Here is an 18,018-nt window from a genome sequence, read left to right as displayed (position 1 = left end):
AGGGCGCTCTATCCATGCACTAGGCTGAAATCCTGAGTGCGTGGAGGAAGGGTTCCTGGCTTGGAAAACTGAATATAACCTGGAGGCATCTAGGGCTCCGGGTCCATCTGGCTGATTAGATCCTCTGGTCCAGTCTTCCTTTACAATCCTGAGGACATCAGTGGGTCTGAGCAAGTGCTACAGGGAGCAGGGAGGGTGCTGTGCCTTCAGCCCTGGAGAGAGATGTCTCTGACCTTATGTCTTGGGTGATTCTGGGGTACAGTCCTCCAGAGGTGGGATTTCTGGTGAGGGTGACCGTGTCTCCAATACACTTGCCTCACCATCTGTCTCTAAAACAGGGACCGTTGTCTAACCAAATGCTAATTAAAACAGAGTGGCCGGAATAACTAAGGGAACTCATTATGTGAAAAGGAATGTAAATTCTTTAAAATACAATCTCTACTATTTTATTTTTTAAAGAGCTAGAATTTCTTTTTAAAAGTTTCAGTAATTCCTCGCATCCAGACTAGACCAGAGGAACCGCGTGGTGGACACTCTGAATTGATTTGCAGGAACCCTGGGCGTTTTCTATTCCGGTGCCAGAGGAACTAGTGACGGATGTGGGTTTCGTTGAGAATTTGTCTTTCCTGTCTCTACCTGCGCTCTGGGCTGTGGGAGCCACAGCTTGATTTATTGAGCTAAACAAGTCAGCAGCTAATTTGTTCATTGGTGGCTGTCCTTGGAGAAGTGGTCCTGTGGATAAAGATGAAGATCATTGAAAAACAAGTCAGCTTCCACGGGCAGGACCTGGCAAAGTAGGTCAGCCTGGCTTTCCGCTGGCCCCAGGGAGGCTGGAATCCCATTAACCTCAATCGAGAGCGGGCTCCGTGAGGGGGGGCAGGGCTGCGTCTGCAAAACAAAACTTGGCTGCGTGGACGCTTCTAATTTGACTTCCTAATGAGATTTGGAAGGGGGAAGGGGAACATGGGGTGGGTATATGCTGGGGAGTAGCAAAGGAAAATAGCTTTCCCTTCACCAGCTGATAGCCCTGAATGGAGAGGGTTTGGGTGTTTGGGAGGTCTGAGTGTTTGCCATCAATTAATTGTTTCACTGGGGGTCTTATCTTGGGACATCTGAGGGATGGGTGAAGGGTGCCCAAATACTTTTTTCCAATTTTTCAGAAAGTCTCTCCAATCTTAAAAAAAGAAAGAAAGGAAGAAAGAAAAGCAAAGGAGAAAAAAGGTCCATTGATTCTTTCAACTCTTTGGAGCTCCTGCCCAGTCTCTTCTTTCACAGCAAACGTCACTGACTGTCTGTACTCACTGACTCCATAACCTCGTTTCCTGTGCACATTTCACCCTGTTCCCGGCTGTTTACTTCCCCCCATTCACTCTACAGAAAGGAGTCCCAATGAGGTCACCATTGGATCTTCATGTTGATAAATCCAACAGGCATTTTGCAGCTCTAATCTCACTTGATTTCTCATCTACACTGGACACAGGCTGACCACTCTCCTCGGGTGCTTTCTTCACGTGGCTTCCCTGACACCAAGCCTCCTTCCCCAGTTTCTTGCCCATTCCTTTCCTGTTTCCTTTGTAGGCGAGTCCTCCTCAGCATTAAATGTTGGAGCTCCTTGGGTCTCGCTCTGAAGTCCTTGACTTAGTCTCAAGCTCTCTCTCATCCATCCATGTTGCTGTCTCCCATTCCTTGTTGACTCAGTGTATAATTCGGCCCCCTCCCCCCAGGACCTTCAGAGCTTCACAGTTAACCGTGTACGGATCACCTCTAACGGGATATCTTGAAGCCATTTCTGACACATCCCATCCAGAACCGAATTCATGATCTTCCCATTGAACGTCATCTGATGTTCCATATCTTATGAGAGGCCCCACCAACTCATTAATTATGCATCTTGCCCTGTCTGCCTCTCTAATCCTCCTTACCTAACTGATCACCACAGCCTGTCGATCTCTCAGGTCTCTGCGCCTCCCCATCTCCACCACCACCACCCTAGTCAAAGTCACTATTAATTCTCCCTGAACCTCTGCAACCGCCTCCTCACTGGGCTCACCTCATCTACTCTTATCCTTTTCATATTGGAGCCAGAGTGTTGTTATTTTCACCTAAATCTGATCATGTTGTCATTCCGCTCAAAACCCTTCAATGATTTCCCATTACTCATAATGTAAAAATCAAAATCCCTAATGTTGTATGAGTTGGCCCCACACCAAGCTCAGCTTTGATTTCTGGATATAGTTACACCATATACCCTGTTCGTACTTTATGCTCTGCTCCCTCCTCAGGGCTTTTGCACATAATGGTCTCTCAAGACTTTCTAGAATGTTCTCCCCTTGCTTTGCTTCTTTACCTAGTTAACTCCTATTGATTCCTTAACTCTTAGCTCAATTCTCATTTCCTCAAGGAAGATTCCTCTGATCGCTTCCCCCGCCCCAAGCTGGGTTGAGGTTCCAATCACACACTCTGATGGCAGCTTATGTCTTTATTCACAGACACGTCACATCTGTCATCATCGGTGAATATCTCTCCCCCATTAAACTGTAAACTCCATGAGAAGCTCTGCTTTGCTCACTACTGGATCCCTAAGAACCTTTCACAGTACGTTCCTTTGGAGACCCCCAATAAAATGTTTGTTGAAGCAACTAAATGTTTCAGTCATCCTTTTCTTTTTAAGTTTAAAAAAATTGATTTCAGATGGAGGTAGAGAGAGAGAAAGAGAGGGAGGGAGAGAGAGAAAGAGAGAGAGAGAGAGAGAGAGAGAGAGAGAGAGAGAGAGAGACATTGATGAGAGAGAAACATGGATAGGCTGCCTCCTACATGCTTCCTGCTGGGGATGGAGCCTGCAACCCAGCATGTGCCCTGACCGGGAATTGAACTGAGACCTCCTGGCGCATGGCATGATGCTCAACTAACTGAGCTACACCTGCCAGGCTCAGTCATCCTTGATAGGACACACGGTAAGTGAAAGTTAAGACTTTGTTTTTTGTTTGTTTGTATGTTTTTGGTGGGAGTAAGACAATTTGGTGGTCACACTGCTATTTCACGCTGCTCAGAAGTCCAATTGACCTATATGTTTTGGTTGATTAAGAAATGGATAATGAGCCAAAACTGGTTTGGCTCAGTGGATAGAGCGTCGGCCTGCGGACTGAAGGGTCCCAGGTTTGATTCCTGTCAAGGGCATGTACCTGGGTTGCGGGCACATCCCCAGTGGGAGATGTGCAGGAGGCAGCTGATCGATGTTTCTCTCTCATCGATGTTTCTAGCTCTCTATCTCTCTCCCTTCCTCTCTGTAAAAAATCAATAAAATATATTTAAAAAAAAAAAGAAATGGATAATGAATGGTTACTTAATTGTAGTGAGAGCGTAGGCACTGGAGCCAGCTGGATACTGTTTGAATTCCAGCTCCTCCACTGATGGAGCTGGATGCTGAGGATGGACCTGTCATACCACCTCTGAGCCTCAGTCCCATCATCTGTAAAGTGAGGGTCATAATCCTTTCGGGGTTTATTATGGGGTTAGTGCAAGGATTATGTGGGATAAGGAAAGTAAGTGCCCCGTAGGGTATCTGGCAAATAGTAGGTGCTCAGGGTGAAAGGATTTCTCTCCGCTTCCTTTCTTCTCTCCCTTCTTCCTTCTTTCCTCTTTCCCTCCTGAACCATCTTGCTTTACAGTTTACATCTTTCTAAACCCAGGCTCCTTAAGGGAAAATGATGTAAGGTTTCCTAACTGGGGTAATTTGTCATCCACAAACTCTGTGGCCCAGATGTCCCCAGCCCCTTCCTGGCTTTGAGCCCCTGCCTGTTCAGAGAACCAGAGGTGAGGAACTCTTTGCATCTAGGTTCTGGGAGCCTGGGAGCTGGGGGGAGCTGAGGAGAGAGCCTGAGCAAACAGGATTCAGAGTGGCCATGTTTTCTGATTGATGTGAATTATGCAAAGAGGGCTGAGGGCTTTTGTGAATTCACATCAGTGTTGTTTGGTGGGATAGCATGAGACAGGCAAATGCCCGCCAACTAGTCGAGAGCACAGGGCAGCAGGCACTGCTGCTATTGCTTCTTCTTCTTCTTCTTTTTTTTAATATAGTTCTTTATTGATTTCAGAGAGGAAGGGAGAAAGAGAGAGAGATAGAAACATCAATGATGAGAGAGAATCATTGATCGGCTGCCTCCTGCACACCCCCTGCTGGGGATCGAGCCCACAACCCAGGCATGTGCCCTAGGCTGGAATCGAACCTGGGACCCTTCAGTCCGCAGGCAGATGCTCTATCCACTGAGCCAAGCCGGCTAGGGCTTGCTATTGCTTCTTGACGGAAAGGCACTTCCAAGCCTGGGCAGGTTTTCAACTACAGGTGACCCTTGAATAACAAGTGCCCGGGTCCACTTAACAGGGTGGGGCAAAGTAGGTTTACCGTTGTTCCTATGGAAAATAACACAATAGTCAATAATAATACAGGAATAAGCTTAGTTTTTCATGTACTCACAACCATAAGCCTACTTTTACCCTATATATGGGGAATTTTTTTCAATAAATACATACAGTCCTATATGACATATATTTTCTCTTCTTGATGATTTTCTTAATAACATTTTTCCTTTTTCTAACTGACTTTATTGTAAGAATATGGTGTACAATAAATAAAGCATGTAACTATGTGGCAATTGACTGTTATGTTAACGGTAAGGCTTCTGGTCAACAGAAGGCTATTAGTAGGTAAGTTTTGGGGGAGTCAAAAGTTATATGTGGACTCTCAGCTGTGTGAGGGTTGGCACTCCTAACCCCTGTTGTTTAAGGGCTAGCTTACTCTGGTCTCAGCTTCCTCAGAGGCGATCCAGAGCAAGGCTTGGAGGTCACAGCAAGCTAGAAGAAGCCTCCATGCATCCAGCTGGGCTGCCCTTGGTCAGCTGTCTTCAGGCCTCCACTCAGGGCCTCAGTCCCACCAACTGGGGCCACTCCAGGGCTAGGAGCAGCCTTCCAGACTCAGCCCCTTGGCGCCTCCAGCACAAAGACTTCATGACCTCTCTCTGACCTGGGCTGGTGTGGGCTCCTTCTCTGGGTTCCCAGAGCCACTCGTATTCTCACCATGACACTTATCCTCTGGAATGCACAAGGCTACCACAGTGCCATAGTATTCATATTCTGTGCATATGAGGCTACTTGGACTTGCGCAGAGCAGACTTGGAGTGGTAGAACTCTGTGTATTGTCTGTCTCCCTCTTGGCTGGCCATTCCAAAGGGTGGGGACTGTGTATAGGGCTGGCGCATAGTAGGGGATGAGCCATTAGTTTCCTGAATGGTTAAACAGGTGGGCACCAGGCGCCTGGCAACAGTTTCCCTGCCACCAGCTGGTCATGTGTGAGTGCTCCTCCTCCCTCCGCTCCTGCTGGAGTCTTTCTTGTACTTCCTTTCCTACCATTTTGTGTTTGCCTTTTCTCCCACTGAGTATCTCACACATCCCCCATGTTGTTGCCATCTTCATCAATGTCATCGTTAGTGGAAGCAGACTGCTCCACAGAGGGGCTAGCCAAGCCATTCTCATAAACCATTTTCTGGTGCTTGACTGGGAACTTTGTCTGCTCCAGACTTTGTATCCATAAAGGATAAGTGATATCAAGCCTTGTTCAAAGAATTTCATGGGATTCAGGGTGGCCGCAGTGAGGTGCAGAGTAGGGAGCAGTAAGACATGAGCCCCCCCAAAAAGGAGGCAGGGGCTGAAGCGTGTGATGCTCTCTGTGTCCTCTCAGGTGAACTGAGGAGCGCAGACTTGATCCTGGAGGTCACGGAGGGATTCTGAGTCAGGGAATCAGACTTGAATTCTTAAAGATCACTCTGGTAACAGTGTGGATGAGGGATCTGATGGGGGAGCCGTAGAAGAGGGGAGAATTGGAGTAGACCAAGTGAGAAACCAATGGTGGGAGAATGGCCAGGTGAGGACTGATTTGTGAGATACTCAGAAGGAAGCACCAATAGGAATCACTGATGGGTTCTATTTTGTTTTTTGTAAAAAATATTTTTTATTGATTTCAGAGAGGAAGGGAGAGGGAGAGAGAGATAGAAACATCACTGATGAGAGAGAATCCTTGATCAGCTGCCTCCTGCACGCCCCCAACTAGGGATTGAGCCCGCAATGCAGGCATGTGCCCTGACCAGGAATCAAACCATGACCTCTTGATTCATAGGTCGATGCTGGACCACTGAGCCACACCAACCAGGCTCAATTTTGGATATGATGAATTCAAGGTCCATGTGGGCCATCCACTGAGAGGTGTCCAAGAAATTGATGGATGGATTTAGCTTCCTACCTACATACCTGCCTGGGGGAGTGGTAGTTTTGGGAGCCATCAGCATACCGAATGCATGGGAGAGTGAAATCTCCAAGAGATAGAATAGACAGAAAAGATGGAGACTGAGAGTGGAACCTAGGGTAAACCTGGCTTCCTATGAGGCAGATTTGCTTAGAGTGAGCACACGTATTTGTGGCTGAGAACATAAGTGAATACCTACTGGTTAACCCTTATTCTGAGTTGATTCCTCTGCAGTATTTGAGCCATTGGAGGAAACAGAGGCCAAGCCTGCACCCCTGAGAAGATAGGGGCACCTGTGATACTGCACCTCACCTGTCTGTCCATCTAAGAGGTGTTGCTGACTTTAATGACCCAATTGGCATGGGGTGGCCGTTAGGTGGGTGGCTCTGAGGACAAGGCCAGGACAGGGGCAGGGCAGAGCCAGGGTCTGTCTGTTACTTACACGTTGAGAGGCTGCCAGGCTGGCCACTGAGCTTTGGCTTTGATGACGGTGAGGACCTCATCGCTCTGCAAAAAACAAACCACAGACACCTAGTGAGGAGAGCTGGGCTCATGGGAACAAAAGGGCTTTGACATGGTCATACTGTCTACCGCCCCTCACTTACCTGCTATTGAGGCTCTACCTGCCCAGGTGTGGGAGCCATCCAGCCCCAGGGTGGGCAAGCCCTGGAACCCTGGTAATCCCAGGAGGTGGGGCTGCATGTCCAGTGTGCCTGGTGCATCGTGGGCACCAATGGGTCCACTGAGCCACACCTTTGGTTTGCAGCTCAGCCCATTTCTTCCCCCCTGGAGCCAGGCTCTGACCTGGACTCCTCCTTGGATGGCCAGACTTCCATATTGTGTCTAGCCTGGAGGGAAGACTGTGTGCTCTGCCCAGATACTGACTGGGGCCTGGACTGTAGCAGGAGCTGCAATGCAGCCAACAACTGGCCCCAACAATTGCCACACCCAAGGCCTTTCCTGCTGTTGAGACTCAGGCACCAGATTAAACTCCTTGGGTTGAGGAAGCCAGAATAAAGCTGGGGGCCCACACCCCTGTGCCACTCATGATATTATGCTCCATTTTGCTTTGGACAGTGTGTAGAGCACCTTTAACATCTAAGGACCTAAAATATTTTTTGAGGAAGAACTTAACGGTTAGCATTTTGAAGGCAAGCATTAAGTCATCATGGGGGGTGGGGGGACCAGGGGAAGGATCAGAACTTTGCTGATCTTGCTAAACTCTGAGATTTGTTTGTGTTTGTATTTTCAATTATACACTGGGAGTGAGGGGGTATCACACTCTTTTCAAGGCTTAATACTGCTATAGTCCAAATTTGGCTTTGGCTGGGGATGTTCCCCAGAGTGGATTCAGCTGGTTCTGGATCTACCGCCCCTTCCTCTGGCCTGGGCTCAGCAGTGTTCAGACACCACTGCCCATTGCACACCGAAAAGCCCAGGATGTCACCAGCTGGGGAAGCAAGAGTTTTGTTGTTGACTGAACAGGTCCCTGAGCTCCAGGAGGGCAGAGACTTGCTTGGTTGGCTCACAGCTCTGCCCCAGTTGTTTTTTTAAAAAATATTTTTTTATTGATTTCAGAGAGGAAAGAAGAGGGAGAGAGATAGAAACAGCAATGATGAGAGGGAATCATTGATTGGCTGCCTCCTGCACACCCCCTACTGGGGATTGAGCCCACAACCTGGGCATGTGCCCTGACTGGGAGTCGAACCATGATCTCCTGGTTCATAGGTTGGCACTCAACTGCTGAGCCACACCAGCTGGGCTGCCCCAGTTCTTTTTTTTTTTTTTTTTTTAATTTTTTCACTTTATTAAATTTATTGGGGTGATATTGGTTAATAAAATTATATAGGTTTCGCTGCCCCAGTTCTTAGAGCCATGCCTGGCTGTGGGTGCCTAGAACATATTTGGAATGAGTTGGTGGATTTCTTCTTAGTTCGGTACCTTGCCCAGAAAATCCCACTGCCCTGAGGAAACTGGGAGGAGGTCAGAGGTGTCTCCAGGATCAGGCCCAAAGATTAGAAAAAGCCTTTGATCTGGACACCTTGCCTGCAGCCCAGGAAGGAGTGGGTGGGTGGTGGGCCCATGAGAAAAAGGAGATCAGCCAGATCCAGGTTGGCCCGGGCACTACAGGGACAAGCCACAGAGGCACCCCATCCACTGCCACCCCAGGGAACCTTGCAGCCTCTTCCTGAGCTCAGGCCTCCCTGGGGTTCCCTCTTTTAATCAGAGGAAAGATTCACTGGGTGCATAAACACCCCACATTCACACATCTTCAGGGAGAGTATGTCTAAGTCATGGGAGGTTTACACTTCTCATGAGAGATTCTTATTTGTTGAGAATGTCTCCCTGATTCATTCCTAATAAATATCTGTTGAATAACTGAGAGAAGCTGCTTATCATGAAGTCACTTGTGAGACCTAACCTATCTTCCGAATGCCAGCGCTGGGTCTCCCATGACCTGGTTTTCCTATGGTCATCTCATAGATTCCACGTCCCACACTGAACTCTTCATCTGACCCCGGAGTCCTGCTCCTCCTCCAGCCGGCGCCATCTGGGCTAAAGGCACATCCACCCGCTGCCTGAACCAGACACCAGGCGTCGCCAGCATTCCTCCGTCTCCCACCCCTTCACAGCGGTCAGACCCCAAGACCCACTGTGTTCACCGACTGTGAACCCCTCCACAGTCTCCTCACTGGTCTCTTAGTCTCCTGTATCTTCTTGCTTTCCCTCAACCCACCCTCCCCCAACCTATCCATTCCTTGCCTAAACCCTTCAGCAGCTCCCCACAACGTCCATGATAATTTTTAAATTCCTGGTATACTTTTTTTGATTTTCTTTCAAATATATTTTTATTGATTTCAGAGAGGAAGGGAGAGGGAGAGAGAGATAGAAACATCAATGATGAGAGAGAATCATTGATCGGCTGCCTCCTGCATGTCTCCTACTGGGGATCGAGCCTGCAACCCAAGCAAGTGCCCGGAATCAAACCCGGGACCTTTCAGTCTGCAGGCCGATGCTCTATCCACTGAGCCAAACTGGCTAGGGCATTTTTAGATTTTTAATTCCAGAGTAATCCATGCTTATTGTAGACAAAATTAGCACCACAGAAGCACACAATGTAAATGTTGAGCTCTTTCCACTTTAGCATTACCCTGCCTTCTGCCTCCTTCTCCAGAATGTTACAGTTTGGGGTATCATTCCAGGCCTTCTACTACGCATATGCAACTGTGTGTGTGTGTGTGTGCATATATTAGATACAGCTTTCATACTGAATATTTTATTCTGCACCATGATTTTTATATTTTCCCTTAATATTACATCATGGGAATCTTTCATTGTCAGTAACTACAGCATCGTAGCTCTCCTTTTGTTGATTTTTAAGACATTGAAGATCTTCAAATTATGGTAAGCTTGGTCAAGACTAATGAAAAAGAAATCCAGGAGATGAGATACTGTCTGATGATGATCATTTTGCCCTCGAAAAAATGCTTTACTAAAAAGAAAAAAATAAATCAGTGTGCGTGAAGTTCTGATGGCTTTGCATTGCAATTCAATCTTGGTTTTCAAGTCCGAACTAATGACATATTGATTTTGTTTTTTGCAGAATAACTCAACAAAAATTGTTTGGACCCATCATTAGTGTTTATTTATGGTGATGAAATTCTGTCTAGTTTTCAGAGCTATGGAGGCCCGGAGGATGGTGGGTCCGCGCGTGTGGGCATTAGAACAGCTTGCTGCTGGAATTTGTTTCATCTGGTGGTTCCACACCATCTGCAGGATCAACTGCTTATTGTTCCTTGTTTGCGATCATTCGTGTCATCCAATGAACCAGGAACGCACGAGCCTTCTGCAACATTCATTTTAAAAGCGAAATATTTTTGTTGCTGCATCAAAATTCTCCAGCAGAACCGAAGTCCTACGGGATTGGAGAGTGCCTGGCGTGCTCATGGCCACATCTAAATGCGATGGACGGGTGATGAGTAAATTTCTGAAGAAGCAAAGCCATATCATTTACTCTGTAGACGTGTAGAATTCCATAGCATGGATGTTCTTGCATGTTTTTTAACCAACATGGCAGATATTTAATTGTTGCCATAAATGATACTATGATGAACATTTGGGCATGTATTTCTGTCTTTGCAAACCCAAGGGTTCCTGTGTCATAGATTCCCAGGAATGATTAAAAGATGAAGCACATTGAAAATTTTGGCAGAGTCTACCAATTTGTCCTTAAATGCCTGTACTATTTTATACTCTAGCAAGAATGTGTATGTGCCCATGTCGTCACACCCTTGGACACACCGGATACTATCATTCTCATTAGTATTGACTCATCCAGAAGGCAGGCATGTAGTATGGCTGGGAGCCCAAGCTCAGGAGTCGTACCTGAGTTCAAATCCTGATTTCACCATTTACTAGTTCCATGTCCTTTGGCAAGTCTCTTGACCTCTCAGTTTTCTCACCTGTGAAATGGGGTTAACAAGAGTATCTACGGCATTGGATTGTTAGGGGGATTAAATAACAGAAAGTGTGCTAATACAGTGCCTCTATCAGCACAAGTATTAGCTGCTGTTCTCATTCTTATTTACATTCTGGCCAAGCTGGTATTAGAATCGATTTGCACTGCCTGAGTACAGAAAGTGGGGTGCACAGTTGCATCTACAAACCGACAGAGCCCCAGGAGAACGCAGAAACTCAGGGAGCAAATGACTGGACGTTTCCATGACTCGGTGAGCCCTGGATGGGGCCACTTGGGCACTAGGCGTTTTACATTTTAAAGAATGGAGGATTTAACATTCAGAGCAAGCCATCCAAACTTCAGATGTAAATGAAAAGCCATTTTCACAAGTCTCTAAGGCACAGAAAGGATCTTTCAACGATCCTTAGAGCCCTCACACATGTCTCCTAGGACCCCTTTCAAACAAAGTGTTTCAAGGCATTCACAGTTCATGCCTCATTTGCATGACGTTAGCAGTTTTCCAGAGATATGCCCATTAAAATTAAAACCCCCCCAAAAAACTACAGGTCACTCGTGTCCATCTTCACAGGGACAAGTGCTTTCATTTTGCTTTTGATAAACATATTGGGAAGATGTGACAGCCATACTCGGACTTCTTAGTTACTGGGACCAAGTGGGAATCGCACGGCCCCCACAAAGGCCAGGGGCTGAGGTCAGATCCAGAGGAGGGAGGGTTCATGTGGAGCGAAGACAGGCTTGGGCCTGGTTGGAGGCAGAAATCACATTGGTATCAGGAGATGCCAAAACTGAGCAGAGCAGACAGCAAGAATGTGAATTAGAGGGGGTCAGGGCTGGGGCTGGCGTTTGAACCAACCTTACCCCACACGGACCCTCCCATGCCCTCACTGCCTTGCTCCTCACCGTCTCTTCTGCAGGCATTTTCCTGGGTCCTGCCCTTCTGCCTTCATCTTCTAGTCCTGAACCACACCTGTTCCTCATCCTAAGGCCCCTTGGCTCCGGGAGGCCCTGAGGGCTCTCCCACCATCGCAGGTCCTGCCCCACACCTGCAGTCTGAGCCACCCACCCACGCTGCCTCCTCCCCTCCAGGAAGAGAAATGGACGCTATCCATAATGAGACAGGGAAAGCAACTGAAACAGGGAGAAACAACAATAACAGTGATCTATTGTTTTTCTGTGCTAGGCCCCTTGCTAATTACCTTCACATAGTATCTTATTTAATCTTTACTACACATTTCAAGGTAGGCATAGACTTTTTAATGTTCAGAAAAGCATTTATTTGGCCAAATTAGTTACACAGTCAATGGCAGAGTTTAAACCTCAGCCTGGGTTCCCAGGGAGACCACACCCATGGCCCTGGGAACCCCAGCAGAGGGCAGCTAGGAGTGGGGAAGCTGCGGTGCAGGGGTCCGGGTGAAAGGTCAGGCCCAGCGCTGGCCCATGCCTCTGTGCCTGTGGGAGCATATCTGAGAGCTGAACATTGCAGCCACACTCGGAGGATTGTCAGTGTTCACAAGACCGTCAACGTTAGTGCTGCCCAGGTTTTGAAGAAGTTGGGGGGTAGCACAGCGGCCTTGAGTTGGGGAGAAACTGTTGGCTACCAAATACCAAAGACGGGGAAATCCAATGACACAAAATGCAGTGATACCCGTGCATGCGCACAGACAGCCCTGCCCCATCGTGCATCTTTGTGCAGTCATCAGCTTGTTTCGTATGAAAACCTTTGGGGAATAGCTATGATCCCATTTTGCAGATGAGGAAACTGAGGTTCAGAGAAGTCACATGACTTGTTGAAAATCACCAGGAATCATGATTCCAATACAGAAGTGTCTGACTCCAAAACTCATGCTCTTCCCGCCTCCCCTGACTATTCTTCCTCTCTATCTCCCTCTCATTCCTCCCCCATTTTGCTTGTTTTGTGTGTGTGTGTGTGTGTGTGTGTGTGTGTGTGTGTGTGTGTTTTTCCCCCAGCAAGAGTGTGGCTGCCCCTGGCTGACAGTTTTTCTCCCAGGGTCACCAGGTTTCCTCTGGGAGGGCAGCGTTCATCATTCTGTGTTAAGACCCGAATGAGCAGTTTTTGGCCTCATTTTTTTTTTCTTTTGCTTCTACTCTTTCCCAGAATCCCCACTTACCACCCATAACATTTATTCTGATGGCTTCCACCTCTGAAGGAAAGTGGAAAGTCATCCCTCTGTGAGTGTCCTGGGGATGAGCAGCAGGAAATGAGCCATTTCATGAGGTGATAATGGAGCTATAAGCATCTTTAAAGTCAATTGTGCCCAACGGTCCCTCCCATCATTTCAACAGCCTCTGGGTTTATGGGGTCATAAATAAAAACAGACACCTCATATTTCTTGGTGCTTTATAGTTTGCCCCTGGTCTCATTGGTTTCCACTGTCATCCTCTGAGGTAAGCAGGCAAATGGTCCCATTTCTCAGATGAAGTAACTGAGACTCACCTCTCTCCTCTGAAACTGCTCTGGTCATGGGCACCCATGAGCTTTCCACGGCCAATGGGCAACGCCCAGCTCTTAGCTTCTATGACGCCTCCATAGCTCTTGACACAGCTGGCCACTCCCTCTGCCTGAAGCTTGGTCTGCCTGGCTCTGGCACTTGCTGCCTCCTCATTTGCCTCACCGGCCTCCCCTTCCCAGTCTCCTTTGCTGGCCCTTCTTCGCCTTCCTCCAAACACTGAAGCGCCCCGGGTTCAAGCCTTTGGTCCTCTTCTCTTTTCTGTCCACACGGCCTTGGTGATGTCATCTTGTCCCACGCTCTGAAATACTAGCTAAATGTACACTGCTGCCCACTGAAGTAAATCTTCTACCTCAGCCTGGCTCTGAGCTCCGGGCTTGCTATCAACGGTCAAACGTCTTCATCTGATGTCCAATTGGCATCTCAAGCTCAACGTGTCTGAAATCCTACTCCTGATCGTCCCCTCCCCAAACCTGGCCTCCCCGCTTCTCCTCCATGAAATGGCAAAGCCATCCTTCCAGTTTCTCATCCTGGATGCTTCTTTCTCTCCTAGTATACATCTGATCCGTCAGCACATCCTGTCATCTCCACTTCTAAATCGTCTTTATGAGCCAATGACTTTTCGTCACCTGCTCGGCCACCATCCTGGTCCAACCCACCATCATCACTCATTGCAGTTGTTGCCTGGCTGATCTCTCTGCCTCTTTCCTCACCTTCCTCCGAGCTCCAGGAATGGAACTGTGACCTCCTGGTTTGTAGGTTGACGCTCAACCGCTGAGCCATGCTGGCCGGGCCACTTACTAGAATTTACTTTTTGTCATCTGTCTCTCCATGAAGATAGGGTCTGTTTTGCTCACTGCTGTACTATCAGCGTTCAGAACCATGCTCTGAGCATGCTCAGTGAATGCGTGCTGAATGGACGAGAGGCTGTGATGAGGAAGGGGCCAGTGTCCTCTGAGTCCCAATCCACCAGCACCCCCTCAGCCTAGGGTGGAGCCGGAGCTGTGCGAGGTGACACAGGAAACCTGGCTGTGGAGGTGGTGGGCACTGGACCAGCAGGAGGAGAGCGCCAGCCAGAACACTCTGCTGGGACTGCAGGTGGGAGAGGGACGGGGGAGGGGCAGGACACAGAGGTCACTTTAGGAACCGTGGTCGGAGCTCCCAGGTTCTGAGTCGGCCCCCAGAAACGCCCGGAAACCGGGGTTGGCTGTTTGGAAGTGCCCATAGCTTGCCTGGTCCCCTGGGAAGCGGCTGTCTCATCAGCTATTTGGAAGCCAGAGAAGGTATCTGAAGCCCATTCACAGATCCACAAGAAGGTGATGTGGTTGCACAGAAGCATTTCAAATCCAATTTCTTTCCAAACACAGCCTGTAATTCCGATGGGAAATTGCATAATGCTTGTAGATAACAATCTTCCTGAGAGGCAGTTTTGTGAAAGCAGCTTGGCATTTCCTAAGCGCGAGGGACAGGGCCCATCAGAGCGCCCACTGCCCTCCACCCGGCTGTCGGTCTGTGGCAGGCGGAGAGCTCTGAGCGCGCCATCACTCCCTGACCTGAGCGAGAGGCCGTCCTTCCATACCCCTCTATTAGCCACAGGCATCGATTTAGCTCAGCCTTCGGTGACCAAACTGCCAATCCCGGGCTTAACCTCATTTTCTGGATTTTCAATGTGTCCTTCCTAATGCTCATGAAAGCCCACATCTCCTCTGAGTTATGCAGGGAGCTGAACAGGTCAGTGGGGCATGTCCATCTCTCCTGTCCCGCCAGCTCTCATGACTGACTTCCCAGGCCCTTCTCCCCTCCTCCTTCTCTGTGTCCAGCAATTAGGAAAACATTAGTGCCAGGGCCAGGCAGGGAAGTAGGAAAGGGGCCAGAACAGGTGAGACTCTGCCATCACCCAGGAGAGAGGGGGCGAAGCAGGGGCTGCTTTCAAACAGGCCTGGCTGCTAGGAGCCCCGGGGGCCTGGAAAGGCTCTGGCTGAAGGTGCCTGAGGCAACCTGTAAGGGCAGTGCCCCAATCCTGCCCAGTCTCCGGTGGTCTTAAAGGCACAACCTTCCACACCCCTCGCTCCTCTTCCCTGTCTCCCTTCCCCACCTTCCTCTGAGGACACCTCCTGTCCAGTCTGGAAGCGTGTGTTAGAGCAGGGCTTGGGCTGTGTCCTCCCTGTGTCCCCAGCGCCGGCCTGGCTTGGGGAGGTATGCAGGGAATGATTAAGGGATGAATAATGGATTAGTTAATTAAACAATTAATTAATGACAAGCTAGAGGAAGCCTCCGGCCTTGGCTGCCCTCCCAGGGGGCCTTAGGGGCACTTTTTGCAAGTTCTCTGGGATGGGGATGCTGCTGAAAGGTTGGTGAGCAGCAGTGCTGTGGCCTGACTCACGTGTTGAGTGATTCTGCTAACTGTGGGGGAGGGGAGGAGGACACCGTCACAGGGCCAGCGGGAGGAGGGAGGGACTGGACCTGGAGAGAGCAATAGGGAGGGTGAGGTGATGTTGGATACAAGACATTATTATTATTTGTTATCCTCACCTGAAGACATGTTTATTGATTTCAGAGACAGGGAGGGAGGGGAGGAGGAGGGAGGGAGAGAGGAAGAGAGAGAGAAAGAAAGAGAGAGAGAGAGATCAGCTGGCTGCCTCCTTCATGCGTCCCAACTGGGGTTTGAACCCACAACCTGGGCATGTGCCCTGACTGGGAATGGAACCTGAGATCTTTCAATATATTACCGGATGCCACTCTGACCAACTGAGCCACACAGGTCAGGGTCAAGACATTATTTTAAAGGGAGAAGCAACAAGATCTGTTGATGGATTGGATGTGGGGTGTCAAACAAAAAAGGGTTCAGGCTGACTCCAAGGGGAGGTATCACGTAGGCAGTTGGAGATCTGAGGCTGGAGTTCGAGAGCAAGATCAGGCTAGGCAGCCGTGGGCAAACTACGGCCCAGGAGACCGGATCCGGCCCATTTGAAATGAATAAAACTAAAAAAAAAAAAAAAAAAGACTGTACCCTTTTATGTAATGATGTTTACTTTGAATTTATATTAGTTCACACAAACACTCCATCCATGCTTTTGTTCCGGCCCTGGCCCTCCGGTCCAGTTTAAGAACCCATTGTGGCCCTCAAGTCAAAAAGTTTGCCTACCCCTGGGCTAGAGGCATGCATTTGAAAGTCATCAGCATATACAGTAGGTGGTAGTTAAAGTCACAGGACATAGTACCTGGGAGTGAGAGGAGACAGAGAAGAGAGTAGGGAAGGCTTCATTATCTTTAAAATAAAAGCAATTTCAAAAGGAAATGAGAACTCATTTGTACACTAAGATCTCCCTCTCCTCTCTTAAGAAGCTTCTGGCCCAGGTATCATACTGTCAGCCTGTTTTGCTGGGTCCTTAAATATAATATTTCACTTCATCATCTCCCTTCATCCACTGATTTTCAGAAAAAGCTTACAAATTATTAAGTAATGAAGCTCTAAATGACCTGGATGGGGGAGAAATAAGCAGACCCTACGGTGTGCTGCACAGCAGCTTCAAATAAGGTTCCAGAAAGGCTGCTTTCTTAAATGGAGCTATTTAAATGCAAAGGAACAACTTGATAAGCTTTAAAAGCTTAACCCTTCTCATTCCTGAGACCCCATATACTCAGATTATCATCGAGGTAATGGGAGAAACTGTGTTGCTGGCTGTCACTAAAGGGATGTCCCTACCAGGGATTTAAGATCGCACATACACGGCCAGCCTCTGCTGGGCTTCCCCTGGTAACAGCAGGTTCCCCGACGTGAAAACCCCCTTCTAGTCACTATTGTGGCACCACGGAGCAGGAGTTAAAGAGCAGTGTGGTGGAGTAAGGCAGGCTGAAGTTCAAATCTCTGCTCAGCCACTGATGTGCTATGTAAATTTGGGGAAGTCACTCATCCTCGCTGAAAGGATTCCTCATGTGTAAAACATACTTATTGAGCTCCTTTTTTGGAGGGGTGCAGTCAGCGGCTGTACTGGGCACGGGGCATAGGGCAGTGGACAAGGTGACAGTCCCTGCTCTTGCGGGATATGTCCTCTAGTGCAGTGGTTCTCAACCTTCCTAATGCCGCGACCCTTCAATACAGTTCCTCATGTTGTGGTGACCCCCAACCATAAAATTACTTTCGTTGCTACTTCATACCTGTAATTTTGCTACTGTTATGAATCATAACATAAATATCTGATATGCAGGATGTATTTTCATTGTTACAAATCGAACATAATTACAGCATAGTGATTAATCACAAAAACAATATGTAATTATGTATGTGCTTTCCGATGGTCTTAGGCGACCCCTGTGAAAGGGTTGTTCGACCCCCCAAAGGGGTCGTGACCCACAGGTTGAGAACCGCTGCTCTAGTGGGTTAATAATAACACGTGAAGATTGAAGGAGATACTGTAATGTAAGGTGAATGGTAATGGAAAGGTAACTATGATCACTTAGATGTATTTATATCACTCCACACTGCCTTCTCTCACTGTGATCTCCCACTTCTGCCAACCTACCTTTCAGCGTAAATCTCCTACATTACCTGTCATGTCCAGGTTGGCTCAAGGCTGTGAGTTCCTTTGCCTGGAATGTCCTTATCTCTTTCTTCTTAAGCAATTCCTCCTCTAAATGCTGGCTTCTTCTTCTTTTTAAATAAAAATTTATATACATTTGTCCATTAATCTCTGGGGATATGTTCTAAGACCCCCAGTGGATGCCTGAAACCATGGATACTTTTGAACCTTATGTACACTATGTTTTTTCCTATA

The 18,018-nt window shown here is 48.1% G+C and overlaps 1 protein-coding gene across 3 annotated transcripts in view; it reads right to left on the bottom strand.

Moving 5' to 3' along the window:
• The window catches only part of SPON1 (spondin 1), a 258,257-nt gene that overhangs the window by 17,943 nt on the left and 222,296 nt on the right, over positions 1 to 18,018 (bottom strand). For all 3 annotated transcript variants that reach the window (XM_059708972.1, XM_059708971.1, XM_059708973.1), the window contains exon 7: positions 6,738 to 6,802. In XM_059708972.1, the coding sequence (XP_059564955.1) occupies positions 6,738 to 6,802 (65 nt within the window). The remainder of the gene's footprint in view (positions 1 to 6,737; positions 6,803 to 18,018) is intronic.

This window comes from Myotis daubentonii, chromosome 9 (genome assembly GCF_963259705.1).
Source record: "Myotis daubentonii chromosome 9, mMyoDau2.1, whole genome shotgun sequence".
Lineage (NCBI taxonomy): Eukaryota > Metazoa > Chordata > Mammalia > Chiroptera > Vespertilionidae > Myotis > Myotis daubentonii.
This window is presented reverse-complemented; position numbering and strand designations above follow the sequence as displayed.